The sequence below is a fragment of the Trichoderma breve genome, chromosome 3, assembly GCF_028502605.1.
Source record: "Trichoderma breve strain T069 chromosome 3, whole genome shotgun sequence".
Lineage (NCBI taxonomy): Eukaryota > Fungi > Ascomycota > Sordariomycetes > Hypocreales > Hypocreaceae > Trichoderma > Trichoderma breve.
Window position 1 is genome coordinate 3,119,825 of NC_079234.1, and position 23,700 is coordinate 3,143,524.

At 52.5% G+C, this 23,700-nt stretch overlaps 6 protein-coding genes across 6 annotated transcripts; 3 read left to right on the plus strand and 3 right to left on the minus strand.

Moving 5' to 3' along the window:
* Positions 1-218: 218 nt before the first annotated feature.
* T069G_05350 (interferon-induced 6-16 family domain-containing protein) lies at positions 219-730 on the plus strand (the record flags this gene model as incomplete). Its single annotated transcript, XM_056172560.1, has 3 exons — positions 219-236; positions 334-469; positions 531-730. 3 exons carry the CDS (start codon positions 219-221, stop codon positions 728-730), a joined length of 354 nt encoding a protein of 117 aa, XP_056029418.1.
* A 191-nt stretch (positions 731-921) lies between these two features.
* On the minus strand, positions 922-2,594 carry T069G_05351 (dihydrouridine synthase (Dus) domain-containing protein; the record flags this gene model as incomplete). The annotated part of the gene is made up of 2 exons (XM_056172561.1): positions 922-2,400; positions 2,472-2,594. The coding sequence occupies 2 exons, from the start codon at positions 2,592-2,594 to the stop codon at positions 922-924; spliced, it is 1,602 nt and encodes a 533-aa protein (XP_056029419.1).
* A 1,114-nt stretch (positions 2,595-3,708) lies between these two features.
* Positions 3,709-6,260, minus strand: T069G_05352 (uncharacterized protein; the record flags this gene model as incomplete). Its single annotated transcript, XM_056172562.1, has 5 exons — positions 3,709-3,756; positions 3,828-3,985; positions 4,079-4,198; positions 4,257-5,190; positions 5,292-6,260. The coding sequence occupies 5 exons, from the start codon at positions 6,258-6,260 to the stop codon at positions 3,709-3,711; spliced, it is 2,229 nt and encodes a 742-aa protein (XP_056029420.1).
* Positions 6,261-12,604: 6,344 nt separating this feature from the next.
* T069G_05353 (fungal zn(2)-Cys(6) binuclear cluster domain-containing protein) lies at positions 12,605-14,540 on the plus strand (the record flags this gene model as incomplete). The annotated part of the gene is made up of 3 exons (XM_056172563.1): positions 12,605-13,270; positions 13,367-13,504; positions 13,830-14,540. 3 exons carry the CDS (start codon positions 12,605-12,607, stop codon positions 14,538-14,540), a joined length of 1,515 nt encoding a protein of 504 aa, XP_056029421.1.
* An 825-nt stretch (positions 14,541-15,365) lies between these two features.
* On the minus strand, positions 15,366-15,816 carry T069G_05354 (uncharacterized protein; the record flags this gene model as incomplete). The annotated part of the gene is made up of 2 exons (XM_056172564.1): positions 15,366-15,581; positions 15,703-15,816. 2 exons carry the CDS (start codon positions 15,814-15,816, stop codon positions 15,366-15,368), a joined length of 330 nt encoding a protein of 109 aa, XP_056029422.1.
* A 2,787-nt stretch (positions 15,817-18,603) lies between these two features.
* On the plus strand, positions 18,604-23,577 carry T069G_05355 (ATPase family associated with various cellular activities (AAA) domain-containing protein; the record flags this gene model as incomplete). The annotated part of the gene is made up of 5 exons (XM_056172565.1): positions 18,604-21,367; positions 21,425-21,474; positions 21,537-21,812; positions 21,871-23,069; positions 23,136-23,577. 5 exons carry the CDS (start codon positions 18,604-18,606, stop codon positions 23,575-23,577), a joined length of 4,731 nt encoding a protein of 1,576 aa, XP_056029423.1.
* Positions 23,578-23,700: the final 123 nt, after the last annotated feature.

Below are 23,700 nucleotides of genomic sequence, written 5' to 3' on the forward strand. Positions count from 1 at the left end.
GGCAGAGCGTCATTGGAACGTCTGTTTACGCGCCTCAGAATTAATTTATGCCTGGGCCTGCCGCTCTGATCCTGATTCCGGGTGGCTTTCAAGCGAAATCTAAGAGATCGAGAGAGGAGTCATCTCCTAAGAAGACCGAGAAACCGAGAGGCGCGAGGCACATCATTACAAGAGATCTTCATTTAGCGAGGGCGGCCAGTTCTGCCTTTTTTTACATCATGACCCCTCAAGACTGTGTAAGTTGGCACATGCATATCTGCCCACACCCTCTCTAAAAAAAAACAGCCTTATGCATTACACATGTACTAATGCTTGCATCCAACATCCAAAAAGATTCAGCATTTCGTAACCGAACATCCCATCGAAGCGGCGAAGCTACTTGGCGGAATAACCGTCACCGCTGCCCCTGTGGCCGTTGCTGTCCCCTTCTTGGGCGCACTTGGCTTTGGAGCTGTTGGTGTAGCAGGGGGTATGGCATGGATGTCAACTTTACGAAAAGCTTGGTTGATTACTAACTGGAACTTCTCAAGGTTCTCTGGCTGCAACGATCCAAGGGAGCATAGGCCCCATTGCGGCAAAGAGTCTGTTTGCCATTTTGCAGAGTGCGGGAGCTGGAGGGATGGGACTGGCCGCTGTGAAGACAGCCATTCTAGCTGCTGGAGGAGCGATGACCGCAGGGCCCGTACACACGCTTCTGCAATGCTTGAGCAGCAATGCCACGGCAACGTGACGCTGGAAAGCGAGTTTCAGATAGAGGAGGGGAGGCGAAAAGATGATCATCTAAGCACGGTACGAGTATCTCTACGGTCTTGCTAAAAGATAATTGCATTAGCTAGTTGTCTATTCATGTACGAATCTTTGCTACCCAACGAGCATGGGCCTTGTATGTCTCCTCATCCTCCCTTGCATCCTGCAAGTGTCTCATCCGGAGACGAGCTCGTCTCTGGACGCAATCTCCTGCTTTGTCTGCCGCTGTGTTTCCGTCTCCTTCTTATCATCAGCCACCCCATTTCCGCTCTTCGCCTTATTAGCGTCGTCGCCGTCGGCCTTGTCTTTGGCCTTGCTCCCCTTGTCCTTCTTGAGAGAAATCGCCCCCTTGGCCAGGGCCTCGCTCGGCAGCGGCCGAATAATGGGCTGGGCCACCCACCAAGGGCGCTTACACCTCTTGATGGTGCCGATGGAGCTCTCCTCCTCGGGCACGCCCTCCAGGGTCCGCTCGCCTATCACTTTCTCCAGCTCCTCCTCGAAGCTCCGGCCGTCCGTCTGCTCGTATTCCAGCAGGCCCTCGGCCACTCTCTTCTCCACGGCCGCGAGGACCCGCTCGTAGCCGTCGATGCCGTCCCTGCGGGCCCTTGCCAGCTGATCTCTGATATCGGTGTGCTTGGTGACAAAGTGTCTGAGGACGTGGAACATGTGGGGCTGCAGCGCCGAGATGTTGGGCGATGAGTTGAGGCTCTTGTCGTCTTCCTTCTTTCTCTTCTTCTTCGCGGGCTCGTCCGCGTCGTCTGAGCTCTCGGTCTCTGTGATCCAGGCGGTATCATCGCCCGGGACAAACAGCGGTCGTCTCTGTGGAGGTTCCTGGTCGTACACGTATTTGTGCAGGATGTCCAGGTATCGTCTTGTGATGGCATCAACTCGCCAGCCGCCTTTTCCGTCCTTGCCCCTCCAGTATTCCCTGCTCTTCTCTTCGACCGGCGGGGGATTGCCGAACAGGCCGGGATCGCTGAGGTTTCCCTCGGCTGACATGATGCCATCCGCTCCAGTAGCGTCCAAACACTTCTGTAGATCCCCGTCTTGTAGGATGTTACCGTTCGCAAAGAGTACAGTTTCTGGTGGCAGGCTATCTCTGAGGAACCTAATCATCTCCCAGTCGGCAACTCCAGTAAGGTGCCCCTTCTGTTCTCGCCTCCGTCCATGCACGGTCAATATAGAAGCTCCAGCCTTAAGCACATTCTGTGCGTATTCCAGAGTCTTCTCTTTTGTCTCTAGCACGCGGATTTTGGCCGTGACCGGGATCGAAAGCTCCTTGTGCAATGTGTTGATCAGCTTAAAGATGAGATCTTGATCTTCCTGCAGAAACGCTCCGTAGTGGCCCTTGCGCGCAATACCCTGCGGGCATCCAAGGTTCAAGTCGACAGCATCGCAGTATGGAACAACATGTTGCGCCGCAGAGAGCAGCGCCTCGGGATCGTTTGCGCAAAACTGAACAAAGAGAGGCCGGTCAATCTTTGGGTTTCCGTCCAGCCAAGGCTCGTCGGATCCCGCTCGAACAGCCTGGTAATGCGCCTTTCGGTATTTTTCGTCTTGGGAGAAGAGTCGAGCGTGAAGCATGGGCGTATAAGCTAGCAGCTTGGACTGCTCCGAGGGCAACAAGAAAGATCGTGTGAGCATTCGCCAGGCCTGTCAAGCGCACACACGTTAGCAAAAAACATGGGCAAAGCATCGCCGCCGGGATCCAATGCAAGACAAACAAACTCGGATTGGTCCACCATGGGAGCCACGATAAACTTGGGACTCCCAATGCTCTCGTAAAACGCCCGTCCATGGAGCTTCTTGGGCGGTTCGGCTCCCTTGGCCGCCTCTGTCGCAGTCATGGTCGCAACCCCACGGAAAGTGCAGGGAACAGCAGAGAATCTAGACTGAAGCAACAATCGATGTGTCACAGTCTTCCCAGGCAAGCGCGGCCACATAAGTGCTCCAAAAGAAGCACAGCCTATGCACTTGGTGGATGGAGAGTAGTTTCGAGGGTCAATGAGCGAAAGATAAATGTGACCAAAGACTTTTTTTTTTTTTCCTATGGCGGCGTTGAAAAAAAAAAAAGCCATCACTGGTGTTTACTAAACGGCGGGGCTGATTAATACCCGGGCAACACTAAATTTCCCCAGAATTACCTTCAGCCTACGATGACATCAAGTACAAGATTAGCCCCCAATGTAAGTTACCTGCTCAATACTACAACAAACAACAAGCAGCAGAGGCATCGATAAGTGCCAATTAATGCTATTTATAGACATCTAGATCGACAATCCCATGCAAATACAATTGTGGGCTGAGCACGATGTGTCCCACTCTTGGCAGATATTAGTAGCAAAAGGGCCTCTAGGCAAGAATTGAATAAATGTACTGAGTTTTTATTTGCTGAAAAAGGAGACACCAGACACATCACGCTCATAGACTAAATCCGGCTATAGAGACATAGATAAAAATGAAGCAGAGGAAAAAACACAAGTTGCCGGCCTATATTTCACCTCCCAATCGGCTGAGTTGCCATACCTAAACGTCTTCGCCTCCACGGTCAACTCTAAATGCTCGTGCTGTGCCAACGTGGCATCGTGTCATTTTAACATGCTGCTCTTCCATCCTCAGTCCTCGTGGCTGAGCCATAGGTCGCAGCCACGAGTTTCCGATTTTTCAATGACAACAGACGGCATCATCCGACGCCGGCTCTTCCCGCCATCCCCCATCGCCCATTCCTCGCGCCAACGAGTTCCAACTGAATATTAATGAGATGTATGAGTCTTTAAGGGCTAAATACCATGACATGTAGTGAGGTAGTGTGACAAAACGCCCGTGACACCTTACTATGCTGTCCCTAAACGCCGCAAATGGTAAATGTGAAGAAATACATGGTTGGGGCTTTATACCCCGTGTGTAGCAAAGGGGAAAAAATAAACAGCTGACAAGATTTTCGTCCATCGGATAATATCATCAGAAGAAATGCGTATAAATCTTGGAATTTTCATGGACTTCCATTTCCTAAAAATTGAGTTAGTTTAGATCGTTCTAGAACCCGCATCGGGTACCTAAACAATTGAGTTTCGACGAACCATTTTGAAGCTGTTCAGCTCTTCTTTGATTTGCTGAGCCAGCATCGGTGTAAGACGGTTGCACGTGGCAATTTCACCACGGCGGTCATACTCTTGGCTAGGCCATGTGTCGTAAAAGATGATGCGTGGTGAAAACGTGGCATTTCTCTTGGGACCAGCTGAGGGGGTTCCGGGTCGGCTCTTTCCAAGCCGACCTAGAGCACTCATGAAGTAGTCCTCAGTACCAATAGCGGGGGATCCGGTTCTTTTACCGTCATCATTTGGTGTACTCGGCGCACTTGAATTGGGCGAGTCGGTGACAGCTGGAATGTTTGGCAGAACGAGATCTGGCGACTCCGATGGCCGGATGGAAGGGCTTGAAGAGCCTGAACCTGTTGTCAGTTAATTAACAGCTAATAGAGATGATAGAAAACATGAGGCAATACTTACGCTTCAAGATGCCCTTGCGAACCGCCGCAAGTACCTCTGCACGTTCTTTTTCACCACCCACAATGCTCTTTCGAGGTCCAGAGTTATCCGTTCCTGCACTGCCCAGACGCTCTGCTCCAATTTCAGGGATCTGAGTAGCGTCAAGGGAGTTGCGTTCGAGGCGAGGGAATCCCGTACCACCTTTGCCGGCCTGGGGGTCCGCGGTCACGTTGACACGTCGAGTCTCTGCTTCCACGGTAATCATAGACACGGCAGCCTGCCCCTCGGTAACAGGACCATCGGCCGCCGGCACGCCCACAACAGACTTCGGCCGGAAGAGGCCAACCAGCGAACGGGTGCTCTTTTTCATGCCACGGCCCATCTTCCTGATCATAATAGAAGCAGATGAGGCAGTAGACGAGATGGAGAGGTTATCCGTCGATCCACCAAAGAAGCGACCGCCATAGATGCTATTGCCAATACCGGCGGCTTCTTGTGCTTCAGCAATTCGCGCTTGCTCGGCGTCATAAGCCTCCTCCGATGTTGGGTCTTTGCGGAGCTTGGCTGCTTCCACTCTTTCCATGCCTTCGCCATCAGGACCAGCAGCCTTTCGGAATTCAGCTGCGCTTCCAAATGAAAAGGCGCGGCGAAGCCTAGAGGTTTTAGTCTTTCCCTTGACGTCCTTTTCATTGATTGCTGCAAGCTGCTTTGCCGCGGGGGACACCGCACTCTTGCCCGAGGGCGCTGCGGCGGCGGTGGCATCACCAGTTGGTTCATTTGCCATCGTGGCGGGTTTGGATAAGGGAGAAGGACTAAGTGTCCGCTTAACTCCATCGGCAGATGAACCTCTCGCAGGTATATTCGCTACCTTGAGCTGATCGCTCTTGACCGGTGTTTCGTCAGCGCCCGGTGAAGAGGGGTTGCCGGTGGGGGTAGTCGGATTGCGGTTGGAAGACTGCACATCAATCCCTGGTTAGTATGCACACAACTTACAAAAGGGCCCCCAAAATCCACAGTGCGATTGGATGACGAGTGGCGATGAAGGGGTCAACTTACCGAGGCCGATCGCGAATGACTGCTTCGACTAGACGATGCGCTATCATTACTTCCTTTACGGACGTGCATAGCCATCTTCTGAGCAACCTGAGGAGACTTTTCACTCCTGTCAACGCTCTTGACATTGACAGCTTGCTCTGGACGAGGGGAGTTTTCGGGCTTCAGAAGAGGCCTGAACGAATCTGTGGATTGTATGGTATGCACGCTTCGGCGGCGCATCTTCTTTGCCTCATCTGGGGACGGTCTGCGGTGCAGATTCGAGTCATCCATGGAGCCGCCCGGGCCGAGCGAGGGAGAAGCTGCCAGGTTCGGGACTGATCGAGAGCCGCTGGGTGCATGATACATCTGATTTTGATTGCCGGGACTGAGCGGGGGGTTCGAGCTTTGGGATCGAGTGTTTGAGTGGCTTGGTCTCCGATATCGATCGGGTGCATTCTTGGACATCGCACTGGAAGGCAGTGTCGACTGTGATCCGGTAGAAGCGTGCGAAAGCTGGGGGCGTGTCGCGGCATTTCTAGACGGAGACTTGACAGAGTCATCGCGTGCACTGCTGCTACCGTGGCTACTGCTGTGGCTGCTGCTATGACCGCTGCTATGACCACTGCTATGACCGCTGCTATGACCGCTGCTATGACCGCTGCTGTGGCCACTGCTGTGGCTACCGTTGTAGGTAGGAATCAAGGCCATGTTTGTGACGGATGGGTTGGTGCGATGAGAGCGCTGAACCAGGCTGGGGTCGAAAGTCTGCGTGGGAATTCCGGAGGGTGCTGAATTCGTCCGGTAGGTCCCGTACTGCTGCCATTGCAGGCTCTGATTCAGATTCGGTTGGGGTGCAAAGGCATATGACTGAACGGGAACAGTGCTCCCTCGATATCCTCCTCCTCCTCTCGGTGCCGAAGTTGTGTATTGATGGTGGCCGTTAGATTGGCTTGCAGGCATCATGCCTGAGGGTGTTGGTCGTTGAAGCATTGTCACCGTACCAGTCTGTTGCTGATACGTTTGGATCAACGCAGCCATAATCCTCCCAGACCGGGAACCAAAAACAAACGTGCTTGAAGCAGCAATTCCTCCTTTCAATTATACGAGTGCCGATACAAAGCTTCGGAAATTTTGGTGTTTATCAAAAGTAATAGACGGCAACGCTTTCACGATCAATTCGGGGTCGAGAATGCTAGAACATTATCGAATATTAGCTATTGCTCCAATGTCTCTGTAGATGGCATTGCCCATTCGAAAAGGATCGGGACTACAGCAAAAGAAAAAATGGAAGGCGAACATATCAAAATGTAATCTAACCTTTCTCTTTTTTCGTTTTTTTTCTGTTTTCAGAGCTGGGAACGGGCCAACAGCAAATAAGTGCGGTTATTTCGCTTTCGATGTTTTTTTCCAATTAATCGCAAAAGAAGAAAGGCCGGTATGACGATTGTATAGAAGGACGCCAGCGGCCAAGGATGCTAAAAGATTCCTCGCGTCGAAATGAAGAGCTCACTATTACCACGAGGCCACAATCGACTATTACAGAGCAGATGGCTAACTGCTAACTGGTTGAGCACGATCAAGTGTCACATGAGACACGTTGGACCACAACTAGCTGCAAAGAAACATGGGAGTTGTGCAGATATCGATCGTTCGTATCGAGATGCCGACTTTGAAGGTCGGAGGATGGCTCTGAGGTATTACGGGCTCAGAAGGGAAAATGACGGGTTAAAAAAAGGTAGAGCTTTCTAGGCAGAGCCAGTCACCAGAACGGAGAAAAAAATAACAAGAAAAAGGAAAGGTAAATGCACAGGACAGAGACAATAGAGTCAGAAATGTCGACGTGTGTGCAATAAAGCGCAACGCCCAAGGTGGTGAAAAGAGAGAAAAGAAACAAGATGGCTCGAAGACGAAGGCGAAGGCGAAGGCTGGGAAAGGGGGCACGACGAAAGGCGTAGCGTAGCGGAAATGCGTGCTGTGTAAAGTCGGACAGAGGCAAGGGCGCGAGAGAAAAGCAGGCGAACCAAGAAGCAGAAGGGGAAGGCTTTGGGGATGGAGAAGAAAGAAAGAAAGAAAAGAAGAGAGTGAAGGTGGACGAGCCGCAATGGTTCGTGGTTGATGGTGATGGTGATGGGCTGAGGAGAAGAGCAGCCACCCTTGGAGACAGAGGCAGAAAAGTCGAGGAAGAGAGAGCGAGAGAAGTGACCACGCCAAAGCAGGCAGCGCACAGGGCACCTGGCACCTGGCAGTGGCAACGGCTGGGCTTGGCTAGGGTCAGGTTTAGCGGGCTGCCAGGGGTGGAGCACGCCCCTAACCGTGCTATCTCGCGGGGCCTGGTGTTAGCCAGTTGGGGGAGCGGAGGGTACAGGTACATTGCTTTACTTGGGTCTCGCATTGAGCGCTGGCTGAGGACATGCAAGGCACGAGTACAGGTACTGCAGAGGTACGCACAAGCGCTGCTGGGGAAGGCCGGTGTGTCCCCGTACAGGTCTCGTACCGACAGCCAGGGCTGGGGGCCAACGCGCGGCCGGCCTGCAAGAACCGACAAACAGCGAGAAAGGACAACATTGAACATCCATTTGAAATCCAATTTTTGATGCTCGCACAGTACAGTACCTAGATTACCAATAGATGGATGGATTATGAGTAGCGGCAGAGCTTGGAAGAAGCCAAGGCTGTATGTAGTAGCACTGGAACGGGTTTCTCTCTCGTACAAGCGCAGTTGTGCATTTGATGTAAACAGGCCGGCGCCGAGCAGCAAAAGGCCACAGGTACCTGTACTTGCGCGGCCAGGCGGGCGCAACAACGGGTTGCACTGGTTCCTGCACCAGGAACCAAACAAGCACAGAACAACAATGGCGTGGGCCACCTGTGCAGCAGCTCTGGGCACGCCGCTTCGTCAGACTCGGGGGATACGAAGCACTAAAAATCGGCGCCTCCCCCCCTTCGACCTCGACCCTTTTGGCCCAGTCCTCTGAAACCAAGAGGCTAAAGGAGAGTTGAGATTGGAGTGTTGCGGGCAGAGCGGCGCATTCAATCAATCTATCAATCTATCAATCAGATGGTCTCACGGTGTTGACTGTGTCATTTGCGCACATTCAGGTACCATCTACCTTAGGCTTGGGTGCTGTGCCTGTAACTTTTGCAGGACAGCCCGTAGTGCAGAGACCGTGCCGGGCTTGAATGCCCCGGACGGGCGTCTCAACTTCCGGACCGCCTAGCTTCAACTGTAACATTGATTTGATTTCATTTTCCATCAATGCCATTAATACACTTGTACTCGTACGGCTTTGTGGTAGCATCCATCAATTTGCTAATAACTTGGACAAGCATTGCGCCGTACTTGGACATGCCTTGTTGGGTTCGGTACGGCTCCAACCTAGCTGGGACTCCGAGCTTGCCCACCGCACCGTGCTCCGCTCGCGTTTGATGCCACATTGGATGGATGCAATTTACTGTACATTGGATTGGATGCAAGTGCAGTACCAGGTACACGTGCAGCAGCATGGATGGGATTAAGCACTGCAATTTGACAACATGAATGCAATGTCGCCTCCTCACCTCGCATTGATTGCATCGCCCCCATGCCCTCAGTCACTGTCGCCGACATTGAGTACTGATGTTTCTAGAGAAAATGAAGACATCAAAAGAAGCAGCAGTTACTCTGTACTGTACTGTGTCATTTTATTTTCTCCCCCCTGACACTTATGACAAAGTACACATACACATGCCTTGCTGGGCTAGTTCTCGTAGGCAGCCCTCGGCCGCTTTTGCTTTGGACAAGGTCGCGTCGATGCACAGAACAAGCACCAGCCAAGACGCGACTGATTGGATCATCCCCGACTCGCGACCGCATTAAACCCACTGCGACTAGGTACGATAGCCAGGGGCCATCGACCAGGGCCGCAGATGACTGCAAAGTAGCGCGACCTTGGGCTCGTACCGCTACTGGTACGTCGATGCCGCAACCTCGCCTTTGGCCGGATGCAGGACGAGCTGCCAAGCCAGGAAAAGAAGGCGTCGTCTTTTCTTTTTTGCTTTCGACGCTGCTTCGGTCAACGCTTCTCTCGGTCGATGTCTCTCATTTGCGAGAACCTCCGGCTGGTATGATTATCCTCCCCCCACGGTGAGATCGACATCTAGCAGCGCCAGATCCGACTTCGCGCAGCATCCGAAATATCCAGCAAGGCTAGCTGTCCTCTTTGTACCGGTACATGCTCGACCTCCAGACGAGCCGCCGACCCAATACGATACGACAATCCGCTTCTCTGGCCACTCCCCTCGCTGCATTGTCCCATCATACTTGTAAGCAACCCATGCCGCAGATTTCTTGCAAAAGCCCATGGACATCATTCAATTGGGTGACTGAAGTTGGCAGTGGCACCATCACGCCGGGCAAAAGGTGACCTGCCTCTTCGTAATGACCGGCCAACGGCTTGAGCGATGCTGCCGTGCTCCAGGCGAGGCGGCAACTCCTACGAGTACGTGCCGTAATTGTGCATGTACGAGCACCGAGTGGACAAAGGACCGCTACGATCGAGCGGTACTCGTACGTACTGAGCGCTAGGAGCCTTTGCTTCTGATGGATCACCCTGGCTATGCTCGTTCTTGGACTCACCTCATCCAAATCTTAAGGGTCTAGGGACTACTTGTACAAGGCCTTGCAACTACCCCAAGCCTTCTTCCCATGCCTTGAGAAAGAGACACGAATCTCCACGAACAAGCACGGGGATCGACAAGCACTAATCCTGGTGCTCTATCGCTTCTCCATGTTTTTGCTCTTGCGCCCACGGATCGTGGATGCTACGGCAAAACTTGTATCAATACGATACGGCCACAGCACAGGTGCGTGGGTCGTCTATCCTGGAGCACCACCAGCCCACACCCTCATGGCGCTATTTCATGCAGTAGTCCCAGGTGAGGCAATATGCCCGGCGGGATGCATCTGGTTGGCTTTGATGTATATGCACGAAATGCTCAAGGAGAACGCAAAGAAGCGCCGGACTCGGGTCAAGAGGCTTTCTACAACGCCATGCAGCGAGCCGCAAGTTGCTGAAGAATTGAAGACATATTATGTATCCCACACAGCTGAGCCAATTTCCACGCGCTTACTGGTAGAGTGATTACTCGGAGATTGCGGGCCCTAACAACGAGGATATTGGCAAAATTGCTCCAGTCCTACTCATTTACCATGGCCAGGGAGAAAAGCTCTGTCGCTTCCACCCATATGATCAAAGTTTGTTTCGGTCAGCGTAGCCCCCAAGAATCTAAGCTTTCAATGCTTCCTCACTTTGTGCACGAGTTGCAAAAAAAAAACATAAAAACTATCTAGGGAGAAGGACGAAGCCGGACAAGCAAATGACGTAACAAGCATGAGAAACCCACACGGAAACCTTAATGCAGTGCGCGCTATGGAGTAGCATCCCATGCGACAATTATCGTATTCGCAGAGGGGAAGTGGTTGTCTCCAGAATATTCTGGCCTGTAGGAGCATCTGGTAGAAGGTGGCCTTAGGTTCATGTGATGCTCGGACGTGAAGAATCGAGACCCTCCACTCCACCACCGATGAGGCCCACGTCGGTTATTTTTAGGCCGTTCCAATAGTTCGGGATCTCTCACGGGTTACGAAGCCATGGCGCAAGAAATCTCTATCCTCTCCGAAGCAGAAGCCTTCTACGGAGTTGCTCCGTACATACGATCTTGCGGATCCGTTCCCGGCTAGCTGCGAAGTGGTGGTGTTGCACAACGCCTTGCCCGCCTCTGATATAAGTACATACATACATACACAGGCGTACGCATTCCCAACAACTTGGCAGTATCATAAAAGCTTCCCAAATTACACAACATAGAAGAGGCTGGAGCCATTAGAACTTCATGATACTTGATATCATCTACCAGAGGAAGATAACCACAGCAAGAGGGATAAATACTCGAAGAGCTAGGTACAGGTAGACTGGACAAGATGATGTGCATCTCGTAATGATATACTTCATACTGTAGTCTGGAATGCTGAATAGTCAGGTCGGGGGTGATGGCTATTAGCCACTCCCTTCTTTTTCCGAAGGGGGTGGCGCCTTGCTCACACTCTACTCAAGTTATTTGTAAGAGGCTTGTTATTATTGAAGACGACGACTCAGGTAGCACAAGTACGCGTACCCAGCCCATGTGATATATTGGCTTTATCATCAATGGATAGATGTCATGTCAACTACCACTACGGAGTACAACTACCGGCAACCCGAAAGCGAGCCTTTTTTTACAAACAAAAATTCTCCTCACAACCCCGTCATGGTCTCCATCTTCAACTTGAGACGGGCCGTGGCTTGTGGATTGGACGCCACGCCGATCAGACGGCTGTGGACTTTCGAACATTTGATTTTGCCACTGGGAGGAGCCGTGGATGCAACCGGCCCTGATTGTCTGTTCGCGGTAGCTCAAATCTACTTGGACGCGGGGCTAGTTGAGGGGAGAATCTGCTCAGCTACTGTGTAGACGCCAAGATCTCGCAGCCATGATTGATTGCTTGCGGTAATGATTGGCAATTGTCATGTTTAAACAAGCTTTTTCAAAGCTGGCACGTAAATATTGTACGTGCATTAGTAGGTAGTAGGTACACTTGGTGCTCAATCTATCTCACGGTGCGGGTAGACCGAGCTTAGTAACTCGGTGTCTCTGGAACTGGAGACACCTTTTGTTCATCAAAAGCTCCACTGTTACATCCCTTGCCTTATTTCATGTTTGCTCTAATATTACCTCGTTTCAGTTGAACGGTAGTATTAGAAACGCCAGCTTTAACTGGGCTTGAGTCGTTCGACTTTTGCCCTAGAACGGGCCTAACCTAGAGCCCCCCATTGTGGTAACCCAAATAGTACTAGCATCCATCAACCGGTTATTAGTTGATTAGCCTCAAAAGATGGACTCCAAGCAGTTGGAGGAAGTGACACTAACAAGACCACTTGTGCTAACAACAGCCGTGCCAAATTCAGCTCAATCCTTCGGCTCAATGTCGCCAGGCAGACGTGGACAGCATCTTGTATCAATGATCCTGATCATCAACAACCGCCCGTCGTCATACTTGTACAGGTATAAACCTCTGTGAAACACCAGAAAAACACCAGAGCACTTGTATGCATGATATCCCAACAGAGATTGTCGTCTCGAGGTTGTTCGCGATAGCGTCAAGCACATGGGACCAAAGGCAGCATAACGCCTTTCGCTCCATCCCGCTCCCGATGGCTCCTTGCCTTGCCAAGAAATACGCCCAACGCCTCGAGTCTTTCCGATAGCTCAACGTGCGACAAGCCCGTACGGGCACGACACACAAAGGCTCCGTCGCCATGGTCGGAGTTCCGCGCAGCAGCGGCTGTCAGCTCTGCAGACAGCGAAGGGTCAAGTGCGACGAGGTTAGACCAGAGTGCGGCAACTGTCGCAAGTACGGCACTGGGTGCCCAGGCTACGAGCGAGCCATCAAGTTCGTGTCTGGCAAGCACACGATCCGGAGCAAGGGTTCTCGGCCGCTGCAAACCAAGTGTCGTAGCAGCACTGGTGCTGCCTCGTCGGAAGCTTCGCCATCCACCACCTCGAATCTGTCTGCCGCCGCCACGACGCCTGAAAGTATTGGCAGCGGCGGCAGCACAAGTGGTACTGCTGCTGCCGTGTCCACGTCCCTTGTGGCGTCTCTGCAGCCCAATCGAGCCCTCTTTATTGGCACTCTGATGGACATGGCCCAGACTAGACTGGCCTCCAAGGACGTCTCTACGTTCCTGGGCTTCTTTGGACGTCTCAGATTCGAGGAGTTTGGCACGGTGGCGGCTCTAGATGGTGCCATTTGTTCGCTCTCTCTGCATCTTATGGGCAAAGAGCTGGCGGATGACAGCCTCGTCGCCCGGAGCAGGACCGTATATGGATGGTCCCTTGGTGCTCTTCAGGCGACATTGAGACATCCTACTAAGTGGAAGACGTCCGAGACCTTCTGCTCGGCTGTCTTACTTTGCTTCTTTGAGGTATGCCTGTAACAATCGGCGGTGATATGCCACATCCCACCTCCTTCTATCTTGTCTCCAAAAGGCATGACCGAGCCTTGCTGACGCAGGAAACAGCTGTTTGCGGGTACGACCTCAGCAGAGACTTGGTTGCAGCATGCTCAGGGAATTGCTACGCTGATGGAGCAACGTGGTCCTGCAGCTCATGCGCAGGGCAATGACGCAGCTATACTGTTTTCTTTCCGAGGCATCCTGGTAGGCATACTCCCATTACCCACTCCCGTTTCTTCTACCCCGATGTTATTGGTGATTACGATGGTGCTTTTTTGCTTTGTCTGGGGCAGCGAAGCTGTCTGTTCCTGCGTCTTCGGAGCTGAAGCGTTGAACAATGGACGAGGGCGTTCAACACGCCCCCAAATTTTGCAAAGCTGTACCCAAGCCCAGTGGCTGGCTGAGAAGCGGCATACCGCTGCAGCCAAACTTGAAGGAATAAGACGCTCCTTTACTCCGAAAGACTACCTTAGTGAAGCCCGAGTAGCTAACGCATCCTACTGTTTTCGTCCTTTTTTTCCCGATTTAGATTATGAGCTCCCTATTCTTTCCAACAAGCGACAAATGCTTCTTGGCTCAGCCAGAATGGAGAAAGGTGATTTACAACGGCCAAGGGCGATCGATTTACACTCCTGAAAACCCGGGGTTTTCGATGCAAGTAGTCAATTCGTTTTTCGTGTGCCTGGCAGACATGCCCGAGGTTATGTGGTGGGGATATCCGGTCCGCCAGGCTCTGCTGGCCGGCAAACGAGTGAGTCCCAAGCGTTTACAGCATGTTGCCGAGTTGGCAGCCGCAAACCATGAGCGGTTCGCCGCGTGGTACGAAGACTTTAAGAAGCTCGGCGTCGAGCTGAAGGAGGTGCCGTCAAAGGACCCCAGCTCGCCGTACCAGGTGGTGCTGGAACACCCCGTGGGATGGCTCGGGTCTATGCACATGGGCTACTGGGCCAGCATGCTGATTCTGCAGGAGTTGATGCTTCAATGTGGGTGGCCCGTGGATTATCGGGAATCCCAGAAGGAGCTGGTGCAAAACATTCTTCGATCCGTCGAGAGCGTGGGAAGCGGCACCATGGGGCCGTTCCGGCTGGGTTATTCGATAAGAATCGCGTATGAGTTTGCCAGTGTTGAGGCTCAGCGATGGATCATTTCGCTGCTGGACAAGTTTTCTAAGAGATATGCGGCCACGGACAAGAACAGCTACCCGAGTCCACGTGCGGACGCGCAAGGGTACTCGTTTTGAGACGGTGAGCAACGGAGAGAGACTGAACCCTTTTTCTTTCGCTCCCTGCTGAGGAAAGGAAGCTTTTGGACCCTGCATGCCTGCTGCCAAGTTTCTCACATGTCGGCGCCCACCTGATTGGGGAAAAAATGGGTGGAGAGGGGAAGCTCTAGGGTGTTTTGGGTATTAATTTTCTTGTAGACGTTTGGGATGCAAGGTACGTGTAAAAAAAGCGAGAGATAGCCAGCTGGGCTCACCGATGGATGGTGTGAATGACCAGCTAGCTATCGACATACAGATACGGGGGAGATTTTTGCTTGACGGTCCAAGTCATGCCTTGCTTTTATTATGAAATACTACCTTATGACTGACGTGAGGTCACTTGTGCGCACAGATCTGGTGATTTTAGGTTGCAGAGATGGCTTCACTTGATTGGCGACAGGAACGTGATAACTCGTAAGCCGCCACGTTGATGATCCCGTGTGGTCTCGTTTAAAAAAAAGGAGGTGGCATTATTAGTATAGTAGTATCTAAGATATAAATAGCAAGCCACATAAGACGTGTCTCTTTTTTTTACTTCCTTCCCGTTGCCAAAGTATTATAGGGTGATGGTAGTAAAATAGTTCGTATCATTAAGCCATATCGTATAACGTACTAGGTGTTGCACCGATCCAGCCAGCACTGTAAGTCGTGTGATAAGAAGAAGAAATAAAGCGAAAAAAGGTGATGATGAAGTAAAACGGAGGCCCAATTTAGCTTTTTGTGTTCAACGTGCTGTCCCACTTTCACATGGGATTCAGCGCTGTCAAATTTCATCCAAAGCTTGTTTCGGCGAGTGGGCTTGTTTCAGTTGCTCGAGGTCCGTCTCTTTTTCTTCCACAGAAAAGTACGGGCGAGGCCCGACAAGGAGGGGCCGCTGAAGAGCAGCTGGTCGGTGTGGCGGCCACAGGTGGTGTGGACGTTGACAGTGGGCGAGGACTTGATGAAGCCGAAGGAGGTCCTGCGCGAGGGGGAGGAGATGGATTGAGGGCTTGTGGCGGCGCTGGAGCTTGTTCCGACTCTCTGTTTGTGGGTTTGGTATTAGTATTGACATGTCTGGTGGCTTGTGGCTTTTTGCTTGTCTTTTTATAGAAAATGAAACGGATGGATAGAGATGGCATGTCATGATAGGCTAGCTACATACCTTTGATGGAGAGAAAAGCGGCGAATCCAGTGAGTCGCGAGTGTATTCAGAGATACCGAAGGAAGGGTCCAGTTCCAACGGGGAAGGACGGGTGGCACGAGATGAGCGACCCATAGCGAACGTGTGGTTTTTTCTTTTCGTTATTTCGTTACAAGACGTGAATTCTATTTCTATTCCGGGGCGCGGTTCTCTGCTCCGTCCGACAACAAGAAGGCTTGCTTCTTGACAGCTTGCTCTTAGAAAAGATAGTAATGACCCGTGCCGTCAAGGCAGCTGAAGATCTGCACGCCGGGTGCGAAAAACAAAAAAAGACGAGAGTAAAGGTTGAGGTGTACTCAAATCATCGACTGATACGTTGATGGAACTACGAGATGGGAGAGAAGGAAGAGGGAATGGGATGGCTGCTGAATAAATACCTACGACAGCTATTCCTGGGCACAAAGGGAGTGTGTTATTCATTTGCGATGCGCATAACTCGCAGACTAGATGTGGCGGCTGACCGAATCCGTGTCAGGCCGCAGATGCAGCCGGCCAAGACGCTGCAGTGCGACCACCAGGCCGGCATTCCAGTCGCGTGGAGCATCAAAGGAGCCATATTGTCGGTAAAACATCAAATGGCGACTATTGACGGCCTGGGCCAATCACGGCCATCACATGATGGGGAAGCCCGCGATAAGGCAGCAGGCCAAAAACCTGGAATCGGTGACGGGCAAAGGAGAGGTTGCAAGGGAAGCTGGCGTCATGGCGGGGACCCTGTCCGGCTCGACCTCGAACCTGATGGCTTTTTGCTAGTGTCGATCGCAAGGAATCGCTTCCAGACAGAGTTTAGCAGCCGGTCAGGGTGAAGAGCGTGCCAGTCCAGCATGAGCAAGTTAGGTAGGTAGGCATCCGACAATGAGCTCCAGTCAGCCCTTGGCGGCATATCATGACATGACGAACCCCCTTTGTCCCTGTTTTGTTTCTGACATTGTCTTTCTCCAGGATCCGAGCCAACGCCGAGAACAAGGAAGCGGCAACCAACATGATGAAGCCGAATATACTCGCACTCGCACTCGCACCGATATGGAGAACTCAATAACGGGCCCTTCCGACAGCCTACATGTGCTAGTAGTCGTTAGTGAGCAGTACTCGTAGTTAGTCTTTCATCGTATTGCCAAGCCAGGCATCAAACTCTCCTCTATCACATCAACCCATGTACCCGCATCACGGAACGGCTGTCGGCTGGACCACTCCAGGCGTCGGTAACCAGGTCCAGCCGTCGCTAGCACCCAGTCAGCTCGGGGGCCAAAAAATTGTAACCTGGGAGACCGAGCGATGGAATGGCCCTAGCTGCCCCTTTACTGCCGCTCTCGTCGTAGCACGGGCTAGTCGCAGTCGTAATGTGCTGTCATGGCGGCGTGAGCTGAGCCAGAAAGGGCCAATGGCTTCCGAGCAACGGCAAAGGTCATCTTGTCCGTCGACTCTTGGCTGTTGGGAATGCAGTCATGCTGCCGGCTCTGGACCACAACATGAGTCACGCCTCAGGAGGAAAAAGAGAGACATTTCCCACTTTTCCACTTGATGTGAAACGAGCGAATGGTGGTGCAGAGGAGCGGATTCAGAATCTGCTTGGACGATGCAGAAGGAGAGAAACGGCTAGAGCGACGCAAATCTAGGACTGGGCTGCATGATGCTGACATTGATGTGCGTGCTGCTTCAAGTTGATGTGGCCAACTAAGTCCTACGGTAGGGTGATAGCGACAGAATCCATCAAACATCAGAAGGTACATGGCCTACCCTGGACCGGCACAAGCAAAGTCCAAATCTCAGGCACCAAGGCATCAACTTCTGTGTTCCACGATGTGCCTGTCCACCTGACTTTATTAAGCGTGGGGTCCAAGGAAAAGTAGCAGTGGTAGCAGTTCTTCATCAGCCCTACGGCAAGACTAGAATGCTTGAGCCGCATCAGGGGGATCAGTGCCGAAGACAGATCGAAGAATCTGGGGAAGCTGGAAATTAAATCAATGCCAATTCACATTGCCATCATGGACAAGCCATTGACGCCGCGAGCAGTGAAATTGGTGTTGGGTTAGTAGATGGACAAATGCTGGAGTCGGTTCATCTTCGCGTCGTAACCACAATATTTAGTAATTCACTTTTCATTCGCAATGCATGCAACAATTCCAAACTGTATCAACGTGCCCTCACTCTCGCCAGCATCTCGTTTGAAGCCCTGGTTGCACATCGTCATTCATGGGCCGCTTTTGTGGCCTTGAATAGCGGGCCCTGGGTTGGGCAACAGGCTTCACAATAGGCTGCAGACTCTAGAATAGGTGCAGTGGCAGAGTGCACTGGAGGCAGAAAAAAAAAAAAGCTCGGGCCACTCACAGCCCGGCTCGTGCCTGCGTGGCTGCACGTGAGGAGACACCTCCGTTTTTTTTGGCCTCAGCGCTAATAGCTCTCGCGACGCGCGAAGTCTCGTTACAAGTATTCCAGTTCGATTTGCGACCACTGCTGCACTTCCTTTGTGCTCGCCAAAAGGCTCGTCTCGGCGCGCCCCGTCAACGCGACGTTCTCGAAACGCACAGATCCAGACGGTCCTTGCGTGTGTAGCTGCTCTGGCTCTCTGACGCCGCCGGGCCTGTTCATGATTAGTGTGTCATTGCGCGATTCCATGCACGCCTTATATATCCACCGTGCGGCACCATCCAGGTCATAGGTCAGTCCCTCAACCCAGCCACTGGAGGCATGAGATGCGCGGCCTGGAATCAAGAGCAATTACTGACTCATATTTGATAGCTTAGGGGTTGTTGGGCTTATCAATACCTATCCGCACATACGCAATTCATCCATCAACCTCCCATCATTTACATTGGCCCAGTCCCTTGAACGTCGCCCCGAACCGCCGCAGAATCCAATACAATGGCTGGCAGCAAGAGGAAGAGAGTCCTCGAGGACTTCGATCCCAATAAATCGGATTCGGAAGATGAAAACTTCGACCCGATAGAGGCACGACCCAGCCGAAGCTCCAAGAAAACTCGCCAGTCTAGAAATGGGAAACCAGGACAGAAGAGGACCAACCGCTATCGCGGCTCTGACATTGACGACGACGAAGACGAGTTATCCGATAGCGAAGAAGGCTCTTTTGATGAGGGCACTGAAGAATCGGATGAAGAAGCGCCTAGGAATGCGGCTGGGCGGCGGGCCAGGAAAGTGGCAGTCAAACAGCAAAATTACAAGGAGAGCAGCGAAGACGACGACGAGGACATTGAGGAGAAAGAAGAGGAAGAGGATCCCGATGAGTTAGACGATGTTCCCCTCAAGCCTACGAAGCGAGAAACCTCAAGGCTGGTCAAGCTCAAGGTTTCTCGTACAGCCTTGGCCCAGACGCGTAGGACTCGAGGAAACACCGAAGATGCTGAAGAGTTCATGGAGCTATCCACTTCGGGCCGGCACGCCGTTCCATCCCGGGAATCACAAAGTAGAAGCCCCGAGGCGGCTGCACGAAATATCAGGGCCACCCGCGCTGCCAAGGGGGTGAAGAAAGCCCCCGAGCCAATTTTGGAGGCTTCCCATGAGAGTAGCTTCCCGGAGAAGGCGGACGCCGATGAACCCGATGAGCTCTCGCAATATTCACCAAATCGTGAGAAGCAGGAAGAAATTGACTCTGATATGCCGGATGCTGTTAAGGAGGCCAACGAGGACGAAGAGGCCCCAGCGGACGATTCCGCCGCAGTGAAGCAAGACGTGGCCGATGATGACGACGATGACGATGACGTACCTACTACTCGGAGGACCAGAAGCTCTCGAGTTACTGCTGGGGCTTCTACAGAGGAAGCCGTCGAAACCACCGAGGCCGTTGACGCTGAAGCTGCGGCCGAGGAAGGGTCGGACGCCGGTGGTGCTCGCCGCTCTCGCCGACTAGCGAGAGGCACCAAGAAATCCACTCAGGAGCCTAGTAGCGATTTTGAGCCTGGTGATGATTCTGATGACGCCGAAGAGAAGCAGGGGAATCTAGACGATGTTATGGACAGCCCAACGCCTCGAGGGAGACAGACCCGATCCCGCGGCCGTACCTCTCGCCGCCGAAACTCTTCCGCTGATGAGGAGCCTGATTTCGACTTGGATGAGCTCAACGAAGAAGCCCGCGAGCTGAGACGCTCATCTAGGCCTCATAGAAAGGCCCGGACAGAGTCTCCCATTGTGTACCAGGAAGGCTCCCGTAGGCGAAATAAGGTTAACTATTACATGCCTCCCTTGACTGCAGCCAACATCGAAGAAGAAGCAGAAGATCCTGCACCTACTCCGGCCCGCAATCGTAGACGAGGCGGCGGCGGCGTTGGCTGGGACAGGAATCTCAACACCACATACGGTCCCTTTGGCGGCGGCGGCGATGTTGGGTCTCTGCTTGGCGGCCCATGGGGGACCGGTGCCACTGGCGGAGTCGACTCGGATAGCAGTGATGATGAAATGACACACAGATCCACTGCCGCAGGAAATGTTGGTATGACGCCGACGTCTGCAGTTCCAGCTGGTGGCCTTGTATCTGGTGGGCAGGGACATGGCGTCGATGCTACACCAAACGTGGGCAAGATCAAAGACCGCAAAGCGCTTGCCGATGCTGATCCCCTCGGTGTGGATTTGAATGTCGACTTCAGCAAGGTCGGCGGTTTGCAAGGCCACATCGATCAACTCAAGGAGATGGTTCAGCTTCCTCTGCTGTACCCTGAACTCTTCACGAGATTCCATGTTACGCCGCCCCGTGGTGTCTTGTTCCATGGTCCACCAGGTACCGGTAAAACGCTGCTTGCTCGTGCTCTAGCCAACTCGGTTGGCTCTGGCGGCAAGAAGATCTCATTCTACATGCGCAAGGGTGCTGATGCGCTTAGCAAATGGGTTGGCGAGGCTGAAAAGCAACTTCGCCTGCTCTTTGAAGAAGCGAGGAAGACCCAGCCCAGTATCATCTTTTTTGATGAGATTGATGGACTGGCGCCGGTCAGATCGAGCAAGCAAGAACAAATCCATGCTTCTATTGTCTCGACCCTCTTGGCCCTGATGGATGGCATGGATGGACGTGGACAAGTCATCGTCATCGGTGCTACCAACCGACCAGATAACATTGACCCTGCTCTTCGACGACCCGGACGATTTGATAGAGAATTCTACTTTCCTCTTCCCGACCTCGAGGGCCGTCGGTCCATCCTTAACATCCATACGCAAGACTGGGGCCTGTCGGATGACTTCATGCGATCACTGGCTGAGAACACCAAGGGCTATGGCGGTGCTGATTTGAGAGCTCTCTGTACTGAAGCGTCACTCAACGCCATTCAACGAACATACCCACAGATTTATTCTTCTACAGAGAAACTGCTTGTCGATCCTGCCAAAATCTCGGTCCATGCTTCTGATTTCATGATCTCCATCAAGAAGCTGATACCTTCGTCCGAGCGTTCTGCGACATCAGGAGCACGCCCTCTTCCAAACTCTATTGCGCCTCTGCTCCGTGAACAGTTCGACGAGGCCAAGCGGGCTCTTGATCTGCTCTTGCCTCGGAGAAAGAAGACGACCGCGTTGGAAGAGGCCATGTATGAGCAGTTCGAGGACGAAGATCATGGATTTGGACGTGAGACACTGAACCAAGAGTTTGAACGCTCTCGAGTCTTCCGGCCCAGATTTCTCATCTCAGGTGCTCATGGCATGGGCCAAGGCTACATCTCGTCTGCAATCCTCCATCACTTTGAAGGGATTCACGTACAGAATTTTGACCTTCCCGCCCTCCTCAATGACGGACGAGTAAGCCTCAGCTGCCCCCCTCTCTCTTCGTTTGTATCAGATCACCGCTAACTGAATAATAGGCAATGGAGCAAGTCATTGTTGGCCTCTTCACTGAAGTAAGGCGCCACAAGCCGAGTGTGATCTATATTCCAAACATTGACGCCTGGTACACGGTGCTGGCTGGAACGCTGGCGCTGGTCACCTTCCGTACCATGTTGAGGTCTATCGCCCCGACGGACCCCGTACTCCTCTTGGCCACCGCAGATTGCGAAAAGAAAGATCTCTCACAAGAGATGGTTCGTGACTTTTTCGGCTACTCTCGCAAAAACCAAATGCAGATAACGAGACCGAACAAGGTGAGAAAGGGTGCCACGATAATCATAAGTGCGAGCAAGGATCGCTAACAGTCAGTAGGCCAACCGTATGGAGTATTTTTCGAAAACGTTGGATTATGTGAAGCTGCAACCTCGTGCCTTCCCAGATCTTGACAACCGCAAGAAGAGAGTTCTCGAGGAGCTCCCAGTAGCTCCTCCGGCACCTGTCAAGCCACCGACTAAAGAAGAGACGAAGGCTCTGAAGAAGAAAGATCACCAGCTCCTGAATGCTCTCAAGATCCAACTACAGCCCATCATGGATCAGATCAACCGCAGGTACAAGAAGTTCAGACAGCCAGTTCTTCAACAGAACCTGATTGAGTACTTGTTCCTGGAGGCAGATCCGAACTATGTACGACCTGATTTGACAGAAGGGGAGAACAGGCCCTTCGAAATTGTCAAGGACAAGCATGGAAATGACGTGCTGATGCACGTCGAGTCTGGCAAGTATTATTACAATCTCGAGACCACAACCATCGAGGAGCGCCTGTCGAACGGGTTCTATGCTCGCCCCAAGGACTTCTTGTTCGACATCAAGGCTCTGGCAAAGGATGCCAAGAACATTGGCGATAAGGAGCGCACTCTCAAGGCCAACGAGTTGCTCAGCAACGTCGAGGTAGATGTAGCGAGCATCGAAGCCAGCACAGCCCATATTGATTGGGAAGCACTCTACCAGCGCCAGCAGCAGCGAGCCAAGGAGGCAGCAGAGAAGGAGCGAAAGCGAAAGGCCATGCAATCTGTATTGGAACGAGTCCAGTCGGATCTTGGCGGAGGCAATGACAGCGACTCGCAGGGCCCTCTCACCCTTGGAGAACCAGTGCCGGGGGCTCGCACCATGGCCCGCTTCCAGATACGAAGCCCCTTATCCAACGGACATGGCGAAGCTGGCCAAAATGGGCATCCGCTTAGCAATGGTGTTCCCACTCCAATAAAGGAGGGCGATGTTCAGATGAGCGGGACCGACGACGACACCCAGAATCTGACCCAATCCCAAACCTCTCCCATGGCCCCGCCGCCAAGATCCCAAGAGTTGTCTTCCTCAGCAAATTTGGCGGCTGGGGCAACACAGGTATCTCAACGAGCTGCAATTACCACCCTGCCTCCTGGGGTATCACCATCGGCTGTAATCAACGAGGCATCCTCGACTAAGACGTCAGATCCGTCGACTCATAGGTCTTCCAACTGGAGCACGCAGAACACAAACGGAAACCAAGAGCACGATGATACGTTGCCGGACACGTTGGTAGTTAACCAGAACCAGAGCCAAATGTTGCCGCATAACCAAAGTATCTTGTCATCTTCTAGTGAGATTTGGCCTCATACTCAAGCTAGGGGACCGGCTCTCGACGACAGCTCATCCGCCTCGCTCATAAGCCGCCCATCGCTCGATTCGCAAACTCACAAGAGCCCGGGAGGTGTGAAGTCGGTGATAAGCTTGCCGTCTCATGATTCAAGCTCGGCGGGGGATGCGGTTCGCAACTCGGGGTCGTCTTCTCAACCGTTGCAAGTGGAGGGGCAAATTGAAGAACTTTTGCACAGAGTGGCAGAATTCACCTCGGGCTGTACAATTGAGCAACTGGAGCAAGTCAACCGTGAGATGATGGACGAGATATGGCGAAGCAGACACGAGTGGAATCGAGTCAAGGTGCTCGGGAACGTGTCAGCAGTGTTCAACGAAGTGATGAGCGACATTGAAAACATGCAGGGCGTGGATCCACTGAGTCAGCGAGAGGACATGGACGTGTAGGAACGTCTTTGACGAAGGAAGCGATAAGTTTGTTTCAATCTTTTGACATCATCGCTAGAGCATTGGAGCGACCAAAAATATGTGAAGAGACATTATGCAGAATTGTTTCTTGTAAGATTGATT